Source organism: Cygnus atratus, chromosome 20, assembly GCF_013377495.2.
Source record: "Cygnus atratus isolate AKBS03 ecotype Queensland, Australia chromosome 20, CAtr_DNAZoo_HiC_assembly, whole genome shotgun sequence".
NCBI lineage: Eukaryota > Metazoa > Chordata > Aves > Anseriformes > Anatidae > Cygnus > Cygnus atratus.
This window is the reverse complement of record NC_066381.1, coordinates 9562227-9578989: the sequence shown is the minus strand read 5'-3', so window position 1 is coordinate 9578989 and position 16763 is coordinate 9562227. Positions and strand designations below refer to the sequence as shown.

General features: G+C 45.4%; 1 protein-coding gene across 2 annotated transcripts in view; it reads right to left on the bottom strand.

Annotated features, from left to right (window-relative positions):
• The window catches only part of USP32 (ubiquitin specific peptidase 32), a 79382-nt gene extending 70747 nt beyond the window's left edge, over positions 1-8635 (bottom strand). Inside the window, exon 1 of one of the 2 annotated variants that reach the window (XM_050714769.1) lies at positions 8510-8635. In XM_050714769.1, coding sequence (XP_050570726.1) covers positions 8510-8567 — 58 coding nt within the window. In that variant the 5' untranslated portion in view covers positions 8568-8635. The remainder of the gene's footprint in view (positions 1-8509) is intronic. The other variant, XM_050714770.1, reaches the window with a different exon arrangement.
• Between the last annotated feature and the right edge of the window lie 8128 nt (positions 8636-16763).

Genomic DNA, 16763 nt, shown 5'->3' with positions numbered 1-16763 from the left:
TCACCACCTCGCAAGCCCAGCGAGTTGTTAGCCTCATCAGCACATGGCACTGTGCTCGCGGCAGCTCGCTGTGCGCTCTGACGGCCTGCAAGGGGACGGAGAGCAGGGCTTAAGGACCCTGGAGATCACGGCAGACACTCAATGCACCCAGCCGCCCTGCCTGCTGCCAGCTATCACTTCGGTGGAGGTAACAAACTCAGGGCTTGGCTGTTTTTACATCAAATTACATATATAATGGGGAATGAACCCTGCTCACTGCAGCCCGCCCGGATTATAAATCGCCCAAACCTTTTTCAGGCATCTTCTGTTTTGCCTCAAAAGCAAATAAAGGCCCTTGTTACAAATGTTAGTCTATTTTTTTTTAAGTATTGTTTTTTTTCAACTACCAGATTATTTAACACACATCTCTATCTCCCAGAGCTCAGCTCCTGTCAGGATTACACTAAAATAGTGAAGGATTTCTGTTTTTATTGCCATTATGATGAGTGACCTAACTGTCTACACAGAAGCACGCTGTGATCGATTATAACTGGCACCAGTTTTTAAATAGATTTCGTTGAAACGCTACAAAAATTCTACGCAGACACGTTTCGTTACAAACCAAGATCCAAGCCCAGTTTATGCCCATTAAGAATCAGAAACCAAGAAGGGCTTTCACATCCATTTAATAAAACTGCAATTAAAAGCCACGCACTCCTTCCAAGCATGCCCTTACCTACGACAAGGCCTATGCCAACTGTGCTCAGTTGTAAACACAGGCTAGCAATAAACCCACTCCTCAGAGGTGTTAAGATTCATTACATAGAAAAGAAACGCGAAGTATCATTACACAGCTAAGCTGAAAAGACCAAAGCTATTCAGGAACAGTCACCGCTAACAAAAGTGAGATGTCCCTTAAGAAAGCACAAAACAGAATGTGCATTAAGGTTTTGCCACTCATTAGGCAAGCAGGGTATTTTTATTCTAGGAAGTGCTAGCAATAATATAGTATTCAAACTTTTGTGAATTAGGCCCTTTCAAACTCTTAGGCAGAATCCACATTAATGGATTTTTCCTTCTACATTCATCTTTGCCCAAAGGCTTCATTGTCTCATTATGTAAATGACCTTTTCATGTGAAAATTAAATGTTAAAGATGCTTTTTGTATTTCTTCAATACTGCAAATATCACACGGATATTCACAGTAATTTAGATTAAGTATAACTTAAACAGAACGCAAGTGCTTCAAGCAATATAATAAATTAAGAAGTAACTTGTTTTAAAAATACTGAAAAATTGAAAGTCTTATTTAGAATTAACCTCCAAAACTTACTTTCCTATATAGGAACCTAAAATGGAAAATGACAGTTTTTATTATGAGGGTTCCTAAAGAATAGATTGTATAATGCAGTTCTGAAAGCACGCGGGCAGAGCTTGAAGACTCGCAGAGATGCCCCCAGCACACCTCCCATCCCACCCACCGTGCCTCGCTTAGCCCAGCTGTCCTCACTGGAGCTCAACTCAAGAGAGATGGGGCAGCCCAAATCAAACGCCGTGTGCTGCAAAGTAGTCTCCACTGAGCCCCACGTGTTGGTCAAGGTAATGCCATCAGTTACTAGCAGCAGTTGGTGCTGCGATACCTGGGGTGCAGTAAGGAAGAGGATGGCAAACACGTCCCTCGTTGCAAGGGCGAAGAATCATCAGTCAAGGACAGGCAGAACAACTCACACCGCTTCTGCTCATTGCGAACACAACTTCACTTCCGTAAGTACCTGCTCTGTAAGGTCCCAAACGCCTCTTGGTACACTTGGAGCACCGCAGCCCTCGGTCAGCGGCAATGGGACAGCAGAACAGCTCCCTGGGGAGCTCAGCACCTGCCCAGTCCAGCGAGGCCGGGTGATGCACAGCTCCCCGCTCAGCACATCTTTGGAAACTAGCAGACTATTGCCAAATCACCCAGGAGGAAATAAAAAGGAAACACACACCGCCTTCCAGTATTTGGAAACACAACACTTGTTCTATGCTTCCGCCATTCCTTTCTGTATAGTCGCTGTATCTGGGATTTCTTCTTGGGCCAAAATCCAAGAAGAAATAAAAGCACGATTATTTTACAAATAACTGCCATGCCAAAAGACCTTTAAGATATAGCACTCATCAGACCTACCTGACACTCACCATATACCAAATTATTCAGAAAGAATTTATGAATTCACAAGCTAACAATATATATATATATACACACTCAATTTTCAGAAGATGTTCTGTCATTTAAAAATGACAGATACTAGTAACGTCTGGTTCTTCTTTCAATTACAGAAAAATCAAAACCTGTCCTATCATAAAGTAGCAGTTGTTTAATCTTAATTTATATAATTAAATAGACATGTCATGTCTCACCTGATCACAACTTGCTAATGCTGTGTTTTCTTTTACTCTCACAAAGCTTGTCATACCTTCACAGGCCCATTTTTTGAATGTGATTTCATTTTTTTTTGAGTACTAAAGAACCAAATACCACACTCATTTTATGAAATGAGACAGTAGGCTGGCTTCCTTTTGAGAATAAGAAAGGGAATGCGGGTTGTTTTACTGATTTCTTGCAGAGTGCCAGCAGCCAGGGAGCCTGACACTGGTACAGGTCAAGTACAGCAGGACTCAAGTAGTGTCCTCCCCCACTTTTCTTTTGGTCTTTCACATTTCATTAGAAATGCTTCGTGTCATTTTGAAAAGCTTCTTAGTTTCTATTTTTGTCTTATTTTATCATCTCTCTAGGACACTGTCAGGTAGATTCAGGACCCTGAAGTTATACTGCATAAAAACAAGGCTTTAGAAAACTCAGAGTGAACAGAAATATTTCACTGAATCTACCAGGTTGGGAAGCATCTCGGAAGGTCACCTGGTGCTTAAAGCCAAGCCAACACTCAACACAGCGCAGGCTGCAGAAGGCTTTGTCCACGCAGGTCTCGAAAACCTGAAAGGATGAAAGTTCAACAGTCTCTCTGGGCTTGCCTTAAAAAAAAACCCACAAACCTCTGCTGTTATTCAAGAAAGTTACAACTAGAAACTGACACGGGAGAGCTGACCATGAATAACCTGATTTCATTGATCAAAATGTAAGACAAAGCAGAACAACCTGGAGCTGTATGAACGATGAGATATAGGCATGTATTCTACAAAACAGAACAAAAATGTTTCCAGCACTCCATTTTAACCGACAATGTCAATGTAAGAAAATACATTATGGGTATAATTTTCTGATAGCAAACTTATAGCTTGTATCGAGTTGTTCAACACTCAAAACGAGCATTTGTCCAGCTTATCCCTCAGCTCCCAGCCACCATGGCTGAAATGATATTATCTATTTACGTTCATCTGGCAGCCTTCCTGACCGCTTTGATTTGAGTCTCTAGTAACATGCTGACAGGATCTATGCAATGCAGCTGATATTATGAGACTACTATTATTTAGAGACACATTTCATCCTTTAAAGTGAGAAACTAGAGAACTCCCAACACTTACTGAATCAAAATTAAAGGTTCTGAGGCCTTTTTGCTTTAAAATGTTCAACCATTTCTTGTTTATGAAATGCCTGCACTCTTAAATCCTATTTTATCAGACTTCATTGCTGCGTGCACGCCCAGCCCCCGAGCATTTACTCCCCAGGTTACTGCCACCGTGCTTGGGAACCATCAGAGAATAACTGAAGTCCTACTTAGAAGGTACACACGTCAGCTCCTTCAGGACCACAGCGTTCACTCTAATGAATTAAATTCTGATATTTCATAAATTCTCCTAAAGACCACAAAAGGCATCCCAGGAAAGGAAACGCTGTTAGTTGCCTGAAGTTCGCTGTACAAATGTTCCTCATGTCCCGCAGTATGTAACCTGGGCACTGTAACAGGCTGAAAACCACTCTTGACTTGGAACCTGAAGTAAGGGAGAAAGCAAAGAGGTCACCGCAACTCAGCTGAAGATTTACAGGTAAAAAACCTCACTTCTGGTAACAATTTGTGGAAGTTTAAGTAGAATTCCCCAAGTCACTTGTGCATCGCACTATATGTTCAGCTAAGACTAGTGAGGTACCCTCCCAAAAGAAGCATCAGAGCTGAATGCCAAAGCTGTGAAATAATTACTGCTCTGGGGATGGAGCAGCTCCTTGCAGCTCGCAGATGTATAAACAGGAAGCGTGAAGCTGTGCGTTCATACCTGCCTTAATCACCTGGCAGAGCCCTAAAGCCAGCAGATACTGGCTGACAGAAGTCGCCCTGAATCTAGACAGGCTCAACAGTGGATCCTATTAATTCTGATAGCTAAAAGGAGGAAAGAAAGGAAGCTGAAAGGGATCTAGGCATCTTCATCACAAGTACCTGAAAACTCAAAGCTCCTTATACAGAGGGACACAGGTTTATACCCCCTGAACATGGTGTGTCCTGGAAAACAGCAGAATGCCTGCCTACCTGTGCTGCTCAAGCACTATTTTTCAGATATGGGAGAAAAGGAAGAACAACAACTGTCTTCACGGAATACAAAAAAAGAAGAGAATAAACCACAAAAGCAGTTCTCTGTTCATTTTTCCTAAAAATGCATCTGGGATTTAAAAAGATCATTTCAAAGTCAGGAGTAACAAACAAGTCGTCTTCCAGAGGCTCTAGGGCTGAGTCTGTGGACTTTGTCACCAGGGCGAGATCAAGACAGCCTCAAACAGACGATCGTACTTTCAAGTAAGTTTTCCATCATCCTCTTGTCAGACTTACGACAGCCGTGAGCTCGAGGACATCAATGACCAGCCACCAGACCACAGAACGGTTTGGGCTGGGAGGGACCTCAAAGCCCACCGGGTTCCACCCCCTGCCATGGGCCGGGACACCTCCCGTTTCATCGCTTTGAAGGGCTCGCTGCTCTTCTCAAATTGGTGGCATCTTTGAGACGCTGGAGAGAAAACTGTTTCTGAAACCCCTATTTCATGACCAGAGGCAAATCCCGTGAAACTGACACACCTGGCAGTCCTGCCTCAATCTGAAGGGCACACGAAGTGCACGCACATTTCTGAAATGGGACGTTCGTTTTCTTCTTCTCAGAGATCACTGTGCACAGAACTCAAGGCACAATGGAACAGACCGATCCGCAGCCATCCATTTCTCCAAGTGCTACACTCATTGGCCACGCTGCTGTCATTGCAGCTCCCCCTTCCTCCATCCCAGCACACACCCAACAGCAGTTTTACCTTCCTTTGAGCAGAAGGAAAACCCAGCCCTCCTCCCCAGCACAAATCTTACAGATCCACGACTATTCATTGACACTTCTTTTGTTTAAGTGGTTACCTGACTGAATATTTAGCATACATAAGCTGAAAATAGCCTCAGTTCGCATGACCTGCTTTCTTGAAGCAACGTTCACAGAAACTTTGATTTCTATCATCTCATAATTTTCAAATACCTTTATAGATGTATGGTCTGAGTCTGTGATTATATTTTAAAAGTTACCTAAGCAAGATGCGTTAACAGTCACTGGAGAATGCAGTCCTTAGGGATCCAGCATAAACCGGCCATCAGTCAGTACCACGTACCCATCTCTTTCCTGAGGAATCCTTATTAAAATATTGTATATACAACACAGCAGACCTGCTGCACTGCAGCTACGGTAATAAAGTTCCTTTATAAAGTCGCATTTCCCAAACACAGCCCTTTAAGGCTGCCAGCAGAACCAGCGGAAGATAAGGCAGGCTTCAGAGAACTACCTCCTCGGTGTAAGATAAGGCCTCGCGCTGGGCAATCTCAGGAGGAGCGAGCAGCCAGACAGCCTGGTGAGCAGAGCGGAGACAGAAACGAGAGGCACGTGCTGGAGAAGGCACCGAACCAAAAGGGATACTGACCGAGCTGACGTGAGCACCGCCCTAGGAAAAAAAGATGCTCTTGGACCCTGGGCTAAGAAAAAAGCAACAAACCCTTGAGCCACGTTGACGGCTTATGCCATTACAAACTTAGTTTGATGAAATAACCGATTACCTTAGGCATGACTTGGAACAAAGCACTTCACCTCTAACGACCTGTCTGTGAATTTCATCTCCTTACAACGAAGTCAACCTCAGCCGGAGGTCTGAGGGCCAGGAAGAGCTCCACAAAGGGATCAGAACAAGCTCAAAACCTTCACCTTTCCCACAACAACAGGCAAAGCTATGCCCCTGGCAACTGTAAATAAGATGATGGTAACTCAGCAATATTCGTAACAAGAGATGTCCAAAATAGTAGCCCTTACGTTTCGGTCCCAAGCTACACAACCAGACAAAGATTTTACAGGGCAGGAGAGAAAAAGGAGACCAGCAGCAGGAGCTGCCCTGGGGGGACACAAGACAACTTCATCGGGCGCATCCACACGGCCGCATCATCCACACTGCAGTCAGCTGTCTGTGTTGATGAGCAAAAAATAATAACAACACAAAAATCACAGCACTATCTCATGCTCCAGGGTGAACACGGCCAACAACACCGAGCTGCCCTCACGTTTTCATCTCTTTGAACACAAGTTATATTTTAGCTAGTTATTTATATTGTGAGTGTTTAACCACAAAAACCCTCCTCACCTTCACTCCCTTGGGTTATTCTCAAAATTACAGTAAAATTGCTTCCATTCATAACTTAAAGAGTCAGCCTTAATTCCTGAAGCTTACAGAACCAGCAGCACGCCTTGCATTTTTCCAGGTATTCTGAACAACTAAAGCGTCTCAAAAGAGGACCACAGCATTCTGAATGAACGCCGCTTCTACAAACACAGGTAACCACCACTCATTCCGTAAGGAGAATTTGTTTATCACCTAATAGAAAACTTCTCAGCATTTAATAACCAGGATACAGTGTTAGAAAAGCTCCATCTATCTAATTGGATGTAAATATGCAGAGCCTTGCTTTTGTTTTAATAACGTGTATGTTTATCTATTATCATCGTTTGCTGCTTGTGTCCACAGAAATACCACAAGCACCAGCACGGCTCTGTGCGAGCAAGGATGGCCCCAACAAATAACGCTTTGATAACCAGCCTGTTTTATACGTACAACGATTCACTGGTTAAGTAAACAACAGCTTTTTAGCAAAACATCAATTTATACCAGGGCCTAAACCAACCTTTCTGCTCTCCTGCAGAAAAACAGCATTAAAAGCTTCGTAGAGATAGAAGAACACTAAAGAGAAATATTACGTTTACTGGGCAAGGAAATTATAAATAGCTTCAAAATCAGTCTTACTTTGATGTCAAGTAGTTTTCCCCATGAAAGCTTCTAGATTAACTTCCTAGATTTTGAGGCATAATACAAGTTTAAATCTAACTTTAAATTCCAGGCATTTAGTTTTTCTTATTTATAAACTCTGGAATATACAACTTGACTGAATGAATGCATTCAATTTCACCTCTCTACCAAACTACGTTTATGACTCCAACTCCTCTAAAAACACGCACATCTACGTTTTTTAAAACTTTATGTGCTTTCACTAGAAGCGAAATTCTTCGGGGCTGTTATGGCTGAAACCTGTAATGAAAAGGAGTTTGAATCACATTTGTTTCCTCTGCTTGACGGCGTTTAGAATACGTTGCTCCATTTCCTACTTGACATGGCATCCCTCAATGGCTCCACCATTTGAAAAAATATCAGAAAGAAAAAAAAAAACAGATAAACATCCCATGTCGCATCACTTTGTTTCTCTTCCAGTTAATGCCGGGTGTTTCCTCCCAGCTTTCCCTCAGCAGCCCTCACACGCTTCTTAGGTGCTTGCAGAACCCCAAAGGGCAGCTCACGAATTTCACCAACGCTGCAACCATCGAACAGGTGAGCTGCCTGAGCGCTCCGCACCGCACCGTGTGCACGCACCGCAGGCCAACGACGATGAAAAAGCCATCCTCCTCGCAAACCCGTGGCCGCGAAGATCCCCGTCCCTCTTTGTCCTTGGGTACCAGCACCGGGCGCAGCTCGCCTCGGGGGCTCAGCACCGCGCTTGTTTACGCACCCCCCCCCCCCCCGGTTCCTCTCGGCGAGCCCCGGGAGGGCTCCGCAAGCGCGGCTCCGGCAGCAGCGCGCACGGGAACCGCGGCTCCCTCCCAGCCGGCGGCCGCAGGGGCGCGCTCCCCGCCGCGGCCAAACGCAGGGAGCCGGCCGGGGGGCGGCGGGAGCCCGGTACGGCCCGGTACAGCCCAGTACGGCCCGGCACAGCCCGGCATGGCCCGGCCCCCGGAGCAGCCGGCGGATGACAGGCGGAGGCGAGGCCGCGGGGCCCGGCCGGTGCCAGCGGGGCCCCCGCCCGGCTGCGGGGGGCCCCGGGGGGGGTCCTCCCGGTGACGGCTGCTCCGTTACCGGGGGGGGGGGGGGGGGGTCCCCGGTACATAAATAAAGGGGCGCGGAGGGAGCGCGAGGCGCAGCGCCGGCTCCCGCGGCTCTGTCACGGCGCCGCTGACAGCCCCGGGCCCGGCCCCCCCCCCCGGTCCCCTCAGCCGCAGGCCCGGGCCCGCCGCATGCCCCCCCCCTCCGGTTGCCGTCCGCCCTCACCCCTCCGCAAGGCCTCGTCGTAGCTGAGGAAGCCGATGCGGGACTCCTTGGCGCCCATGGTGCCGCTCAGTCCATGGCCCCCCCCCGCCGGCCGGCTGGGCGCCGCGGAGCCCGGGCTGCGCCGCCGCCGCCGCCGCCTCCGGAGCGCAGGGAGCGGGCGGGGGGGGGGGGGGGGGGGCGGGGGCGGGCCCGGGGGGAGGAGGCGGCCTCGCGCCCTCCCCGCTACCGCCTCCATGGCGGGTCACGTGCAGGGGGGCGCCCGGCCCTCCGCCGCGTCACGTGACGGGGGAGGATTGGGGAGGGTACCGGCGCGTCCCTCCCCCTAACTGGCGTCGCGCGCCGGAGCTGCGGGGGGGGGGAGTCACGTGACGCGGAGCCGCCCGCCAACGGCTGTGGCGCGGGCAGCCCGCCTCTGAGGGGGTAGAGTGGTGCCTGAGGGGCGGCTCTGAGGGAGCCGGCGTGGCGGCACCGGGCTGTGGGGAGTCACCGCCCCGTTGGAAAGGGGCGTTCAGTGCCTGAAGCACACACACAGAATGAACTGTGAAAGGATCAGAGTTTGTCCCCGTCCTTCCCTGGTCTTCAGGGTGTTTGGGTTTAGTATTCAGTACCACACTTGCCCAGAATGGGAGGATTTCCCAAATGGCTGCGTTACAGCATTAAGTGAGGTGGCGTGCCCTGGGTCACTCTCCAGCAGAAAATAAGGAGAGTGAAAGAAAACATTGATTACTAGGGGCAGTTCGTTCCAAGGATTGTTCCTGTGCGGAAACCAAGCCTGTGAAAACACCAGTTGCAAGTCATTCCCTAACTTATGGTTTCCTTGCTGAATGATCTTACCACATCAGAGCTAACGAAAGGTCAAGCCAAAGTTATTTTCTCGCTGATGTAAGTTCACGCGTAGGTATTTTTATAGCAAACATTCCAAACAAATTTCATATCTGATATGCAAAGCCAGGAATGCAACTCACAGAGAAGCTAGGTTGAAGGCCAAATCTCTCTCCATGTAACACTACTAAACTGCAGTCACTGCAAATGTATTAAAACTTTGTAAATCCTCCTTTTCTGCCATCATCAGAATTGTGTAGTATCTTACAGTCATGACCAAGAATATAATTATTACACTCAAGCATAACAACATCTGCCATGATGGACCTTTTGTCTCCCTGGAACATAGAATACGGGGAGAAGGAGGAAGTTTAAGTTTAAAAACACAAGTGAAATTCCTGGGAACATACTTAACACACCAGCCACTTGTTACACGCTTATCTTTTAAGCCTGAGTCTTCAGTGCCCTCATATATTCTTATTCTACCCTTACATTTCTCTTCTCACTGCACCTTGTAGTCCCTCACTCAAGAAGGCTTCTATATAGATACAATATAAACTCTAAAATATTTTGCAGAATGAATACAACAAACATGGCAACATGTCAATCAAAAGCAAAGTTGGCAATGCTCAAAACGGCTGGAGAAGTATCTGCTTTATCTTGTGATTAAATAAACCATTCCAGCCTCTAACAAAGACATTCATTCTGCCATGCTCCACTTGTGACAGATCACTTTTTAAAAGTGTTAAACTCACAGCTGAGGAGACATAGTTTAATTCCTAACTTCGCTATACTATTCCTGTGTGATCTTATGCCTAGTAATAATCTTTTTATGTTTTGGTTGCTCCTCTGAGTTACAGAGATAATGATACATTGAGAGTCCCTGTTTTGCTTGCAGCAAAAAGCTGCACTGGGATACAGCCAGACCCAAACTGGCAGAGCAGCTACCGAAAGCAATTAGAGCAGGAAGCAACTACAATGGTGTCGTAAGGCAGCTGTCTAGTTTTCACACCAAATTCTTCTCGTCTTCACACCGATTTTTCCATGACTGTTAACCTCCCTTAAGTCTCTTACTTTCAGTGAGTTTGTTATTAAACAGCAACAACAAAAGTAGCCAGGCACATGGCAGAACTGACATAACACTCAGGCCCGTTTCATCCAGGCACGTAGGAGCGAAGGGACCCACCAGGGCAACGATCTCCCTCTGATGCTAGTGCAACCACCACCATTGATAAACGCATTCCTGCACTTACCAAATTCCATGTTGGGACCTGGATGAATTACCACCAGCCCTTTCTGTATATTTACAGACACCAGTCTGTCTCTTTTCAGCTTTCATTTTCAAAAATTAGACAGGTTAAGCTCTACTAGTTGCCTCTCTAATAAAGTTTCATCGCATCTTAGCAGACTGGCTCTGTGCCAGTTTCAGCTCATGTTTACAAGTATGGATGACCAGAGCTTTATTCCATTTTCAGCAGAGGCCTAACCAGTACTTTACAAAATTATTCAGCTTTTATCTATGTCTTGACAAAACCCCTAATTGTAGCATACACAAACCCTGTTCTCAGGCAGCAGAGATTATTAGGCAGTACAGGGATTTTAATGACAATTAGTTCGCTTGCTATATCATGAAAAGATGAACGTCTGAAATGATAATTGCAAATCAGACCCTGCCACCATCCCAGCTTAAGGTATAGTCACAAACAGTTGACTTAGTATTTGATGCAAATGAGGAAGCAGAAACATGCAGTGAGATGGTCCTTCCTCTAGAGGAATGAAAAAGGATTGAAAAAAGAGTTAATTATGATGGTTAATACATTTAAAAACAACGTTCTTTCTCAAATGGTTAAAAACTATACATTACATTAAAACTTGCCACTTCTAAGCGGTAGTTAAGTTGTTAAGACTCATACTGCATTTTTGTATGACACCAAAAAAAAGTGACATTTCTTACATCCCACAGATATAAAAGATGTCTAACAAGCAGTAGAATTTTCCTTGAAGAGTGCTTTAAAACAATTTGCTGTATCCATTGTATGCACCATGGCTTGCACCAAATTTAATAACAAAGATATTCTAGATTGGAAAATCAGACTGGAGGCTTATGATGGCAGTGTCTTTGTTCAGATTAAATTAAGCATGTTCTCAAAGGCATTGAAGCAGGAACCTAGAGATAAGACTTTGTGTGCTAACCGTGGATTAGATCTGGCAGTGAGTTTTTAATGAAGCCTTATTGAGGAGCACAAAATTATACATGTTGCTACTATTTAAACGTTATGTCAAAGGTAAATCAAATTAAGATACAGTGAATTTAGACTTCTATTAGATGAATTGAGCTCCTCTGCTCTGTTTGAAAAGTGCTATATATGCAAATCTAACTAACTGGCCATGTGTCTTTATGATTGCTGTGATTTATTTAATTATTCGCTAATCACAAATAGATTCATAAGTGTTTAGCAAATATCTTTAAGTGTCTTTGCATCATCATCAAGTATCTGTGGAAAAGCAGACATTTGCTGCTGCGCAGAGGCTGCAGGAGGTGCACAGCATCACTGCCTTCCTGGCAGAGCAGCTGGCAGTCCCCGGGAGGGTGGCTGGCAGTCCCCGAGGCTACCAGGAAGGGAAAAACAGTCACGGACTTGAGCTGCAGGCTAAGGCTGAAGCGGGCATCTGCTAAAGAGGTGTTTCAAGTTGCATTCATAAGACCTGAACTCAAAAGACACGAGCCAAGTAATTGTGGAACTGCTGCGGTGAATCAAAAACAATTCTGAGAAGAGTGGTGTAGTCCCTAGGATTTCCGGATTTAAAGTTCACTGAAAAAAAAAAAAAAAAAAGGAACTAAAAATGCAGCTTCTGGGCCCTGCTGTATTACTCGCCTCCAAATCTCTGCCTCTTTCCCCAACATTTGTCTCCCTCCGGAGATGTCATATACGTTTTGATCTTTGTAAACTACCTCAAAATAGGTATCGTCCTCTTCTATGGAAATCCTGCACTCTCCAGGATAATTGCAATCTTTATGTTGAAGATGCTCTTAAAAATAAAAATAATATTTAAAAAAATTACACTATTCTTCAGTATTTGTACTTAATACCAGATAGAAGGAAGCAGGAATTTTCAGCACAGAAATGGGAAAAAAAAAAAAGGCAGAGCTAAAATTAAAGCTAAAACTGCCAGAAGTGTTTTACAGAAAGTGATGGCCCAGCAGACAAAAAGTACTAAATAGCATGAGGGGATGAGAAATTGATGGAATGAGAGGAAAACTCATGTCAAAGGCCTAGATCAAACAGCTTTATTCTTTCCAGACATTTACGTGCTTTTGAAATGGAGATCCCAGATCTCCAACACAGACACAGCTAGCAACTATCTTCATCCCTCAGTCAGAAGGCAACTTGGTAAAGAACTGCTCGGCCAGATTATCATCTGTAATTTGCATTTATTGCCACGAGTGAAGGTTTGAGACACTGTACTAGGCACTGTACAAACATGAGACAACTTCTGCCCCTTGTGCTTCACAGACAGTGGGAACGCAGTGCAGCAGAGCCCATCTCAAATATTTGGAAAGAGCAGAAGGTGGGAGAGATATCAAGGTGCAACGAGAGAATTCATTTACCATAGGCCTGCGGTGTTGATAGCTGAACAGTTTCGTATCTTTTTAATTATAATTAACTGATGAGTGACAGAAATACCTCAAATCATCTCTGCCAATCTAATTCTGATGTCATCAGAGGGAGAGGGGAAAACACAAGAGGCTTCCTCAAAGAAACGCAGAACTCTACATGCAAACTACAACTTTTATCACATCCCACATTTTTCTGGAAGTGGTTTTGAATAGTAGTCAGAGGGTGACATTCACTACAGATTCGTATGAACTAGAAACAGAAATAAAAAGGAACAGATTCCTACCAGGGCCCTCCTATGTCACACTTACCATACAAGGCAGCACCACAGCCAGCATGAATTTTGTAGCAGAACAGTGCCATGGCTTTTATGGCCAAAGCTGAATAAAACAAAATGCACACACACACAGAAGAAAATAGATTTAATACCTATAGAATTCAGTTTTAATAACATCACTGTAACTAGCAGCAACAGATAGGAAAATGAGGTCTTAACATTATCTTCTTTCTCAGGAAGCCCCACCATGTTTTTAATAAGTTTTGCATTTATATTTTAACCGCAAATTCTCAAATGGGATTTCTGCAAACCCAGTAATCCCCCCCCTTCCTGACGGGACCTGCTAATGAATACAGCGCTCACTGGGCTCACGGTGTGGCATTGCCTGGGGTCTCTCAGAATGAGATGATTTGGATTTTTCCCCTTTATTTTCGGTACGCGGGCCCTTCCCTTTTCACTCCCGCCCTATAGCTCCCCGCTCCCCAGTGCCCTCGCAGCTTGGCTGAAGCTCACCCTGACACCCAGTACCTTCTTTCTCGCTGAGTCAGTACCACATAAACCATATAGATTACCATATAAACACGGTGGGGAAGCAGGAGATAGCAGTGTGGGCAGCAGTTCTCCATCCTCGCCAGGCAAAGACAAGTGAGGCAGGAGCCTTATCCAGGCTGTGGACCGCCTCTGCTTAATTTTGCCACCTCTTAAGAGGAGGATTAGTTAATATTTTTGCTCAGCCACTTCCCCCCGGATGCTTTTGTTTAGGGAGCTCAGAGCAGGTTTAAAGCCATTTGAAATTGCTGCTCGTATTCCCATTGATATATATTTTTGACTCATGCTATTAACAGCGCTATCTACATAGCCAAAGAAATGAGGCACCTGACCTGCATTCTTTACTATTTTAAGATTTGTGGGTGAAAGATCCCCCCCCCCCTTTTTTTTTTTTTTTTTTTTTACTGAAGCTGCCCTTGAGGCACAGAAGAAAACCTAAGGCATCCTCCACTCAAAGCTCTCGTAAGCGAACTTCCCCGTGTGTGGCAGGGTGACACCATCACACTTGAGGCCCGCAAACAGGGGGAAAAAATTCTTTTTCCTGTCAGACTCTGCTGACATCCCTCCAACCCAGAGGAAACAAGGTGCCGCAACTAACAAAAGTCGAAGATAAGCATGATGCATTAGGAAATTTTGTAAATATCACATCCTTCCTGATTTTCCATCAACCTGTTTGATTATGCTGTGTATGGGGAGACGTGTGATAGAATTAATCAGCCTGCTGGAGTGAATGCTAAAGGAACAGATGAGCTTTGGCAAGGCTGTTGCTGGCATTGAAAAAGAAAAACTGTGACAAAGAAAAAAAATGCAGACCTAAATCCAGAAGCATGTCATTCAGAAAGTGAGATATGCTGTGATTTATCACCGTAACAAAAATTGATGGCAACACAGGTCTCCCATCTCAAAGTGTTGTCGCTGTGTAGATTAAGAGTAGTATCTGTCATCAAGAAACAATGGGAAAAGAAATATGTTTGATAAAAGCAATTCTGTACTCTCTTGTAGACAGATAACCCGTCTGCCATTGAAATGGAGGTAACGGATTTCTCTACAGCCCCATCTTCAGCAGCAAAGAAAAAAAAAGTGGTGTGACAAAAGGAAGCACACGTAATTAATAACAGAAGAGCAAATCAAAGGAGTGGCTTTGCAAGGAGTGAGTAACGTTTACCCCATTTCAGAAAAGTCCAAGGAGCATTATAGGAAGAGGATGCTTGCTTTGCCCCCAGAGAGTGACAGCACCAGCAGAGCACAGCAGGCAGTGGCTTACCACTGCAGCCCACCAGGGCAGCTTTCCTTTTCAAAGAGCGAGCTTCTTTCTTCTCAGCTCAACAGCTGCTGCACACGGGGTCTCCAACATCATCTTAGCAGCTTGACTGTTGCATACAGAAAAAGTAATACCAAAACATAAAACGTGTAACAACTTTAGGAACATTTTGCCAGCAGCTGACACAATGGAAAGCGCATCTCAAAACAGCAGGACAGCAGAGCAGAACAAAAACCATGGAGCCAGGACTGCCATGTCATCTGGCACCTCCTTGCACCTCCCTTAATGCCATTTCAGGTGTCGGCAGGGAAGGCCAAAGCATCTTATTTGCTAATTAAGGTTTCACATAATTCAAGCACTGAACAGGCAAAGGAGATCCCCACACAGAGAAACCTGTCAGCCTTCCCCGCCGTGCCAGCAGACTGATGTCTCAGTTCAGCGCTTTCACAACACAGGCAGCAGAATAACTCTGGACGTCTGCATACAAAAATCCATACGCGCACACGTCCTGCTGGTGTGCACACTGCCACGGATGGCGATCCAAAAGTGACACCTCCCCGCCTGAGCTAAGGACGCTGCAGACAGAGATAAGAAAGACATTAAAATAACAGACCTCTATTTTATGGTGTCAAATGGCTAATGATAGTGATTAAGGCTTTTACATTTCTTTACAAAGTGGCATTATCCAAGCTAGTGTCATCCACCCAGAGTCAACAACGAGCTCCTGATCGAGCCAACAGCACAACAACAAAGGTCCCAGGGCTTGCCATCTGCTCAAACCACTACATCACACCTCTTTCTCCTCAATGCAGCAGTAACCCACGACAGGATGCAGATGACCAGATTGTTTAGCTGCCATTTCAGCTGAGCACCCGGTGGCTGTTGACATGCTAAGAGTGGACTCTCAAAAACAAGGCACGGCACACGGCCACTGGACAAGCAGCTCCCGCGGCGTTACGCTTCGCCGCTTTTGGGGGCTGGTTGCACCCACGAAGCAAGGTAAAGCACTGGGGATTAATCAAATGTTTTGCCTGCTATGTTAGGCATTTATATGTGGTTTTATTATATAAAACATATTGTTTAATGATCCGTAAAAGCCTTTGGCACTCGCTCTCCCTTTGGTTAGAAGCCCAGCTACTCATATAAACGTTTTTGGCCTAGCAGCTCCTTTCAACTACCAGAGCAAACATTAGGCCTGGACCATGGAGCAGATTCTTGAGCAGCTCTCAGCAATGCACAACCAGCTCAGAGGAGCTGGAGGTTGCCAAATTGTTTCAGTTTGAAAAAGAAAATTGATGCATTCAAGGAAGGGAGCAATTTGAAGTTGTTACAGAGCGCTTGGACACCACTGGTGGGCAAGAGTTTTACCTCTCATTTCTCTTATCACTTCCCAGCTGTTTCTTCCACTTTTAGGTAGTTTCAGCGTATCCTTCCATTTTTACCCACATAGCTCACTAACAGCTTTCTAGTTGATTCTGCTGTTTTTAGTGCCGAGGTACCAGCTGTGCAACCCTGCAAGCTGGCGCATATATGACCTTGAATTTTTCCATGTAGCCAATCAGAAACTGCCTTTGCACAGTGTTTCCTATCTCCCAGAGAGCATCTCTCAGTTTTTAGCATTAGGCATATATCACTTTATAGCATCCAAAGCGTTGTGCGAACACGAGCCTGCTAGCACCAACAAAAATCACTCCTCAGCCAGCCCGTACCCTGTTATTGTCTATCAGC